General features: G+C 38.1%; 1 protein-coding gene across 1 annotated transcript; it reads right to left on the bottom strand.

The window, feature by feature from the left end:
- Positions 1-9,294: 9,294 nt before the first annotated feature.
- Positions 9,295-10,176, bottom strand: LOC113619626 (uncharacterized). Its single transcript, XM_027104676.1, has 2 exons — positions 10,027-10,176; positions 9,295-9,600 (listed from the first exon to the last, which is right to left on the bottom strand). The coding sequence occupies exons 1-2, from the start codon at positions 10,174-10,176 to the stop codon at positions 9,295-9,297; spliced, it is 456 nt and encodes a 151-aa protein (XP_026960477.1).
- Positions 10,177-10,403: the final 227 nt, after the last annotated feature.

A 10,403-nucleotide genomic window follows, 5' to 3' on the forward strand; every position in this document is an offset into this window, starting at 1 on the left:
TTCTTTCTTTCTTTCTTTCTTTCTTTCTTTCTTTCTTTCTTTCTTTCCTCCCTCCCTCCCTCCCTCCCTTCCTTCCTTCCTTCCTTCCTTCCTTCCCTCCTTTAGACAACGAATCATCCCAAATTGAGGAGGTGGACTTTGAGAGCAAGATTTATGATTTTTTCCTCTTTTCCTCTTTTTCTGAGTATGTATGTGTATGCTTCTGTGTGAGATTTTGTCTATATAGCTTTGCTTCGACCATTTGTCCTAGGGTTCTATCCGTCCATTTTTTTTCTTAATAATTACTTTTTATTTTAATAACTTTATTTTACTTTATCTTACTTTATTTTACTTTATCTTCTTTCTTTCTTTCTTTTTTCCCTTCCTTCCATCCTTCCTTCCTCCCTCCCTCCTTTCTTTCTTTCCTTCTTTCTTTCTTTCTTTCTTTCTTCTTCAACTAATTCTTTCTCTCTACTTTATCTCCCTTTTATTCTGAGCTGTGTGGATGAAAGGCTTCTGGAGCTGCAGCCAAGAGTCAGTGCTGTGCCTCTGAGGTGGGAGAGCCAACTTCAGGACGCTGGTCCACAAGAGACCTCCCAGCTCCATGTAATATCAAATGGCGAAAATCTCCCACAGATCTCCATCTCAACACCAGCACCCAGCTTCACTCAATGACCAGCAAGCTACAGTGCTGGACACCCTATGCCAAACAACTAGCAAGACAGGAACACAACCCCACCCATTAGCAGAGAGGCTGCCTAAAATCATAATAAGTCCACAGACACCCCAAAACACACCACCAGACATGGACCTGCCAACCAGAAAGACAAGATCCAGCCTCATCCACTAGAACACAGGCACTAGTCCCCTCCACCAGGAAGCCCACACAACCCACTGAACCAACTTTAGCCACTGGGGACAGACACGCAAAACAACAGGAACTACGAACCTGCAGCCTTCAAAAAGGAGACCCCAAACACAGTAAAATAAGCAAAATGAGAAGACAGAAAAACACACAGCAGATGAAGGAGCAAGATAAAAACCCACCAGACCTAACAAATGAAGAGGAAATAGGCAGTCTACCTGAAAAAGAATTCAGAATAATGATAGCAAAGATGATCCAAAATCTTGGAAATAGAATAGACAATATACAAGAAACATTTAACAACGACCTAGAAGAACTAAAGATGAAACAAGCAACGATGAACAACACAATAAATGAAATTAAAAATACTCTAGATGGGATGAATAGCAGAATAACTGAGGCAGAAGAACGGATAAGTGACCTGGAAGATAAAATAGTGGAAATAACTACTGCAGAGCTGAATAAAGAAAAAAGAATGAAAAGAACTGAGGACAGTCTCAGAGACCTCTGGGACAACATTAAGCACACCAACATTCGAATTATAGGGGTTCCAGAAGAAGAAGAGAAAAAGAAAAGGACTGAGAAAATATTTGAAGAGATTATAGTTGAAAACTTCCCTAATACGGGCAAGGAAATAGTTGATCAAGTCCAGGAAGCACAGAGTCCCATACTGGATAAATCCAAGGAGAAATACGCCAAGACACATATTAATCAAACTGTCAAAATTAAATACAAAGAAAACATATTAAAAGCAGCAAGGGAAAAACAACAAATAACACACAGGGGAATCCCCATAAGGTTAACAGCTGATCTTTCAGCAGAAACCCTGCAAGCCAGAAGGGACTGACAGGAAATATTTAAAGTGATGAAGGAGAAAAACCTGCAACCAAGTTTACTCTACCCAGCAAGGATCTCATTCAGATTTGATGGAGAAATTAAAACCTTCACAGACAAGCAAAAGCTGAGAGAGTTCAGCACCAACAAACCAGCTTTACAACAAATGCTAAAGGAACTTCTCTAGGCAAGAAACACAAGAGAAGGAAAAGACCTACAATATCGAACCCAAAACAATTAAGAAAATGGGAATAGGAACATACATATCGATAATTACCTTAATGTAAATGGACTAAATGCTCCCACCAAAAGACACAGATTGGCTGAATGGATACAAAATCAAGACCCATATATAGGCTGCCTACAAGAGACCCACCTCAGACCTAGAGACACAAACAGACTGAAAGTTAGGGAATGGAAAAAGATATTCCATGCAAATGGAAACCAAAAGAAAGCTGGAGTAGCACTTCTCATATCAGACAAAATAGACTTTAAAATAAAGACTGTTAGAAGAGACAAAGAAGGACACTACATAATGATCAAGGGATCGATCCAAGAAGAAGATATAACAATTGTAAATATTTATGCACCCAACATAGGAGCACCTCAATACATAAGGCAAATACTAACAGCCATAAAAGGGGAATTTGACAGTAACACATTCATAGTATGGGACTTTAGCACCCCACTTTCACCCATGGACAGATCATCCAAAATGAAAATAAATAACGAAACACAAGCTTTAAATGATACATTAAACAAGATGGACTTAATTGATATTTATAGGACATTCCATCCAAAAACAACAGAATACACATTTTTCTCAAGTGCCCATGGAACATTCTCCAGGATAGATCATATCTTGGGTTATGAATAAAGCCTTGGTAAATTTCAGAAAATTGAAATTGTATCAAGTATCTTTTCTGACCACAACGCTATGAGACTAGATATCAATTACAGTAAAAGATCTGTAAAAAATACAAACACGTGGAGGCTAAACAATACACTACTTAATAACGAAGTGATCACTGAAGAAATCAAAGAGGAAATCAAAAAATACCTAGAAACAAATGACAATGGAGACACTGCGACCCAAAACCTATGGGATGCAGAAAAAGCAGTTCTATGAAGGTAATTTATAGCAATACAATCCTACCTTAAGAAACAGGAAACATCTCAAATAAACAACCTAACCTTGCACCTAAAGCAATTAGAGAAAAAAGAACAAAAAAACCCCAAAGTTAGCAAAAGGAAAGAAATCATAAAAATCAGATCAGAAATAAATGAAAAAGAAACGAAGGAAATGATAGCAAAGATCAATAAAACTAAAAGCTCATTCTTTGAGAAGATAAACAAAATTGATAAACCATTAGCCAGACTCATCAAGAAAAAAAGGGAGAAGATTCAAATCAATAGAATTAGAAATGAAAAAGGAGAAGTAACAACTGACACTGAAGAAATACAAAAGATCATGAGAGATTACTACAAGCAACTCTATGCCAATAAAATGGACAACCTGGAAGAAATGGACAAATTCTTAGAAGTGCACAACCTGCCAAGACTGAATCAGGAAGAAATAGAAAATATGAACAGACGAATCACAAGCACTAAAATTGAAACTGTGATTAAAAATCTTCCAACAAACAAAAGCCCAGGACCAGATGGCTTCACAGGCGAATTCTATCAAGCATTTAGAGAAGAGCTAATATCAATCCTTCTCAAACTCTTCCAAAATATAGCAGAGGGAGGAACACTCCCAAACTCATTCTATGAGGCCATCATCACCTTGATACCAAAACCAGACAAGGATGCCACAAAGAAAGAAAACTATAGGCCCATATCACTGATGAACATAGATGCAAAACTCCTCAACAAAATACTAGCAGACAGAATCCAACAGCACATTAAAAGGATCATACACCATGATCAAGTGGGGTTTATTCCAGGAATGCAAGGATTCTTCAATATATGTAAATCAATCAACGTGATACACCATATTAACAAATTGAAGGAGAAAAACCATATGATCATCTCAATAGATGCAGAGAAAGCTTTCAACAAAATGCAACACCCATTTATGATAAAAACCCTGCAGAAAGTAGGCATAGAGGGAACTTTCCTCAACATAATAAAGGCCATATATGACAAACTCACAGCCAACATTGTCCTCAATGGTGAAAAACTGAAAGCATTTCCACTAAGATCAGGACGAAGACAAGGTTGCCCACTCTAAACACTCTTATTCAACATAGTTTTGGAAGTTTTAGCCACAGCAATCAGAGAAGAAAAGGAAATCAAAGGAATCTAAATCGGAAAAGAAGAAGTAAAGCTGTCACTGTTTGCAGATGACATGATACTATACATAGAGAATCCTAAAGAGGCTACCAGAAAACTACTAGAGCTAATCAATGAATTAGGTAAAGTAGCAGGATACAAAATTAACGCACAGAAATCTCTGGCATTCCTATACACTAATGATGAAAAAACTGAATGTGAAATCAAGAAAACACTCCCATTTACCACTGCAACATAAAGAATAAAATATCTAGGAATAAACCTACCTAAGGAGACAAAAGACCTGTATGCAGAAAATTATAAGACACTGATGAAAGAAATTAAAGATGATACAAATAGATGGAGAGATATACCATGTTCTTGGATTGGAAGAATCAACATTGTGAAAATGACTCTACTACCCAAAGCAATCTACAGATTTAATGCAATCCCTATCAAACTATCACTGGTAATTTTCACAGAACTAGAACAAAAAATTTCACAATTTGTATGGAAATACAAAAGACCCCAAATAGCCAAAGCATTCTTGAGAACGAAAAACGGATCTGGAGGAATCAGGCTCCCTGACTTCAGACTATACTACAAAGCTACAGTAATCAAGACAGTATGGTACTGGCACAAAAGCAGAAAGATAGATCAATGGAACAGGATAGAAAGCCCAGAGATAAACCTACGCACATATGGTCACCTTATCTTTGATAAAGGAGGCAGGAATGTACAGTGGAGAAAGGACAGCCTCTTCAATAAGTGGTGCTGGGAATACTGGACAGATACATGTAAAAGTATGAGATTAGATCACTCCCTAATACCATACACAAAAATAAGCTCAAAATGGATTAAAGACCTAAAGGTAAGGCCAGAAACCATCAAACTCTTAGAGGAAAATATAGACAGAACACTCTATGACATAAATCACAGCAAGATCCTTTTTGACCCACCTCCTAGAGAAATGGAAATAAAAACAAAAATAAACAAATGGGACCTAATGAAACGTCAAAGCTTTTGCACAGCAAAGGAAACCATAAACAAGACCAAAAGACAGCCCTCAGAATGGGAGAAAATATTTGCAAACAAAGCAACTGACAAAGGATTAATCTCCAAAATTTATAAGCAGCTCATGCAGCTCAATAACAAAAAAATAAACAAACCAATCCAAAAATGGGCAGAAGACCTAAATAGACATTTCTCCAAAATGGATATACAGATTGCCAACAAACAGATGAAAGAATGCTCAGCATCATTAATCATTAGAGAAATGCAAGTCAAAACTACAATGAGATATCATCTCACACCAGTCAGAATGGCCATCATCAAAAGATCTAGAAACAATAAATGCTGGAGAGGGTGTGGAGAAAAGGGAACACTCTTGCACTGCTGGTGGGAATGTGAATTGGTACAGCCACTATGGAGAACAGTATGGAGGTTCCTTAAAAAACTACAAATAGAGCTACCATATGACCTAGCAATCCCACTACTGGGCATATACCCTGAGAAAACCATAATTCAAAAAGAGTCATGTACCAAAATGTTCATTGCAGCTCTATTTACAATAGCCCGGAGATGGAAACAACCTAGTGTCCATCATCGGATGAATGGATAAAGAAGATGTGGCACATATATACAATGGAATATTACTCAGCCATAAAAAGAAACGAAATTGAGCTATTTGTAATGAGGTGGATGGACCTAGAGTCTGTCATACAGAGTGAAGTAAGTCAGAAAGAGAAAGACAAATACCATATGCTAGCACATATATATGGAATTTAAGAAAAAAAATGTCATGAAGAACCTAGGGGTAAGACAGGAATAAAGACACAGACCTACTAGAGAATGGACTTTAGGATATGGGGAGGGGGAAGGGTGAGCTGTGACAAAGCGAGAGAGAGGCATGGACATATATACACTACCAAACGTAAGGTAGATAGCTAGTGGGAAGCAGCGGCATAGCACAGGGAGATCAGCTTGGTGCTTTGTGACTGCCTGGAGGGGTGGGATAGGGAGGGTGGGAGGGAGGGAGAGCAAGAGGGAAGAGATATGGGAACATATGTATATGTATAACTGATTCACTTTGGTATAAAGCAGAAACTAACACACCATTGTAAAGCAATCATACTCCAATAAAGATATAAAAAAATAAACACTTTATGTTAATTTTCTTTATGAGCAAAGGACTAAAATCAACAAGAAATTAGTGGATCACTGCCTAACTCATTTTCTATTGCTATTTGTCTGCTACCTGTACTATCTTAATTCCTTTTGTTTGGTGCTTGTCAGAACCATCAGTGTGAGAATTTATTTGGGACCTTGACTTTTAGATCACTGGGGGCAAGTTTCATCTCTTTTTGAAGACTGTACATGAGGAGGTGGCATGGAGGAGTGAGTGGATACACAAGGCTCTTCACAAACATGAGAACCTGCAGAAACCATTTATGACTATCAACCCTTATTCATCTAAGAAAATAGACTTTCTTTTATCCTCTAATCTTCCAAATGTGAATTACCCCTCTTTCCCTAAACTTTCTTTCTTTGGAAAGAGTTGAAGCTCCCATCTCTTCTCCCTGCCAGTATTTCATCAGTGCTGATAAAGCTGTAGAGAAAAAACCTCCTTGAGTCTTCCACCATCTGCAGACTTAGAAAACTGCTTGTGTAGCAGTGGAACATAAACCACAACTGGGAAAGAGCAAGACCTAGACACCAGCATCTGGAGTGGAAGACAAAAGGCCAAGGCTATTATTGTACTGGGGGCTGGGGATGGATTAATAAGTGATTTTTTTTTTCAGTTTGTTTTAAAAAATGTTCCATTATCTTTACAACAAGAATACATGTTTTGAAAGCCAGAAATTTTGGCTTCTTAACTATGGTCATTTGTTCTTGGGTAAAGAAGGTCACGGTTAATGCTCCCATTGCATCCTACATAACGTGAGGATAATAGCCACTGTCAAGGAAAACCGTGTGAACTTATTCATCTAATATGTATTAAATTTTAATCAATAAAAGAAGAAACCTGTAAAAAAAAAAGATAATGAAAAGACAAGCCACAGAGTGGGAGAAAACATTTGTAAAAGACACATCTTGTTAGGATAAAGTGGCATCTTGCAAGCTTCTTACATGTGCAACTGGTTTAACTTATTTTGGTATGTAGTGTGAGGTACAGACTTTAGTTTTAAATGAGTGTGTAGTTTTCTAGGCATCAATTTTAAAGATTATACCTTGACTTTGTCACAATCAAACTTCCCAGACATACTTAGAACTATTTGTGGATATTCTTTTCTGTATAATTTGTATATGTGCTCATTCATGTAGTAATGCTACAATGTTTGAATTGTAGTGGCTTTATAGTTAAGTTATATAGCTGCCTGCTAATTAACAGATACTCAACTTCTAATAAAGTTTATTACTTGTAAAAAAAAAAAAAAGCAACACAAAATCTGAAACCAGAGAACATGCACTTCCTCATTTACAAATGCATCAGAAGAGAGGTGGACACCCTTTCTCCTGTTTGTGAGCAAGGGGTCAAGACACATGAGCAAAAGAGTTTCAAAACTAAGTGCTTATACAGATCTTTCCTTATCTGAAACCTGTCCTCTAAATTTGGAGTAAATAAACCTTATGTGAAAATCAGTATGGGAGACGGGTTGGAGATATGGCAAACTAGGCTCCAATTGACAGTTTTTCTATGATAAAACAGCTCATCCTGAAACATCTTATGATAAGAAACAATAACAGTACTAAAGTATTAATAGCAACACTAATATCTACCTTCCTTTGAGCCCTTAATAATAGGCTCTATGACTCAAGACTTTATGTACATTATGCCTTGCCTGTATTAAATTGAGAAAACATGCACATAAATATAGTTTGGATAATTTGAAATTCATGTAATAGCTTGAGCCCATTTCCAATGGTCTATTAACTCTATTAAAACTCCATACTTTCTAAAACAAGAAATCAATGACTTTTTAAAAAAAATAAAGGTTTCAAAGCATGACTGATTTAGAAATGGGCCCCATTTTACTCCAGGCACTGAGTATGACATTTAGCAAAATTTCTAATTCTAATTTGAAATCGTCAACACACCATAACACAAAAGACTTCTTCAAGGTCAATTTTTACCAATTACCTCCAAGGGAGTCTTAAGGATCTTTGCCACTGCTCTTGCAACTCATTCTATTCCCTTTCCAACTACATTCTCTCAACAGTACAAAGCCCTGTTCCAGGAGAGAAAAGAACAAAACAAACATATTGGTCATCTTCTCTAATTCCAATATAGTAACCATCAAGGTCAGTCTTAAGGAAGCAAGAAAATATACAACTTCCTTCCTATGCAGATCCTTTACACACTTATTGATATTTCTACTTTTATTTATTAATCTTATATGAGTTGGGAAACTGGGACAAGTAGGAAATAACAATAGGTAATTAAAGTTACAGAGAAACTCTCAAACTCTTCTTAAACCTACTCCCTCCTCCTAGGAGGGTATAAGATTAATTTAAACTCTTATTTTCTATCCTGGGAAGAGGATTAACCCAGCATACCAGAACAAGGGGGAAGTGAAATGATCTAGAACTTTTTTTTGAAGTACTTATTGTATTTGGGATTCTCAGAAGAACTCAGGATTCTGTGAGAGTCTGGCTAAAGAATGACAAGGAAGAAGCATTACCTAGTGTGACTATGTTTTCAATACAGAGAGAACACCGCAGACACACTTCAGAAGCCAGGTACCTTACTAACAAGTAAGAAAAAGAAAATGAAACAATGCTTAGAGATGGGAGAGTAATTGTGACATCATGTGAAAGAACAGTAATAACCACCACCCGCTGATTTGGCATAGCCAAATCAAGTAGAAAGTGGCAGAATTTCAACGAAGTATTGAAAATGAAGAATGCAAAATGAATCTCTAGCTAAAGGTTAAAAAGAAAAAATGAGAGGAGCTGGGCATAAGAAATCTCTACTTGGTGATAGATATCAGGAGACATTACTCAAAATGATGAAACTGTACAACTTCCATCCTCAGGGAAGTTAGTGAAAATTAAGCCAACTAAATACATGAGTGAAATATGCATGAATTTGGGAACCACTGCTCCAGAGTGAATCCTACTTCAGTCTAATGGGAGGAAGTAAGAAGCAATCCCACTCCTGGGCACGGTATTAAAAGCCTCAAAGTTACTTTGCTTTCACTACCTCTTCAGGCTTGAGGATCTCAACTTAAAAGCAGCTCTTTTAGACAGACAAGAGCTCAACTAACAGGAACAATGACACAGAGAAAACTATTAAACTAAACACAAGGGAAACCTAAATCAATTTCAACTGGCTACAGACTTCAGTGAGGCTGTACTTTGTTTTTGCCTAGAACCCTCAGCAGACCAGGTCTCAGAGCCTTAGCATCACCTCCTGTCTCAGCTTGCCTGGTGCCCTCTCCTCCAGGAGATTTCCTCTTCCTAGACCTTGAGAACGTCTGGCAGACACAGCTTAAAAAACAACGAAGACAGAGTGGTGGTGATGCCAAGGATGTCACTGCAGGAGAAGAGGGCCTGAGCTCCTGGGACACTGAGAGCTCACAAGGCTGGATCTGACATTCCTGATGCATCATACAGGTACCTTCATCCTGCTGACTCTGTAATCTGTCCTGCAAGTAGAAGAAAACGTTTAAAAGCCCTCAATGCAAACGCACTATACAGAAAGAACCTGACCTTCAGAACCAGTTTTTTCATACTCTATCTGGGCCCAAGGATCCTAGTTTGTTTCTCAAGTTCCTTATCCCCAGCTCCTCCCACCCCAGGTGAAGAGTTGTCATTATTTTCCCTTCTGGAGTAACGCAGGATCCCCCATGGAAACTTCATGCTGAGGTTGGCAGAGGCACCATCAGCCTGGATCACTGAATGCCTTTGTGGTACCCACGTCCTCTTGCTTCAGCCTCCATCCTGGAACCACTTAGAATTGTTATTTGGGAAAGAAATACATTTTTAGAGTATTGAGCCATTATACGTTTGGGTATATGCTTGGTGTGTGTGTGGCAAGCCCAGAATTTTTCTACCCCATGCCTCATCCCTACCTCATTGGGAAGGTCAGGATCACTTTCCTTGGCACTGAGTAGGGTCATCTTTTTATCTACCACCTCATCTTCTTCACTTTGTGGTGGTAACAAGGGCGTTGGAAGAATGCCAGGGCAGTGGGTTTCCACTTTCCTCTTCCTCTTTCTCATTCTCTTTGTCCTTATGACCTTTCTAAGATGTCTATGTTTTTTTGGAAGTGGATCTAGCTTTCTCTTCTGGACTGGAGGCCTGACAGGATCTTATGAAACATCACCCACATGACTTCCAGATGTCCCCTCCCATGGCTCTGATGATAATTCCAAACTTCTCTTCAGAGGGTCATTCTCCCATGGGTGGAATCTATCCTCTGTATCTTGAGTATCTGGTGATATGCTCA

This window comes from Aethalodelphis obliquidens, unplaced genomic scaffold (genome assembly GCF_003676395.1).
Source record: "Aethalodelphis obliquidens isolate GAN/ISIS:26980383/991018 unplaced genomic scaffold, ASM367639v1 scaffold1, whole genome shotgun sequence".
Classification (NCBI taxonomy): domain Eukaryota; kingdom Metazoa; phylum Chordata; class Mammalia; order Artiodactyla; family Delphinidae; genus Aethalodelphis; species Aethalodelphis obliquidens.

What these genes read in the sequence shown, in the direction of transcription:
- LOC113619626 (XM_027104676.1), bottom strand. Translation starts at nt 10,176, where the DNA reads ATGAGAAAGAGGAAGAGGAAAGTGGAAACCCACTGCCCTGGCATTCTT. An exon ending in ATCCTGACCTTCCCAATGAG is followed by an intron (nt 9,601 to 10,026) that starts GTAGGGATGAGG and finishes TTCTACTTGCAG; the next exon opens with GACAGATTACAGAGTCAGCA.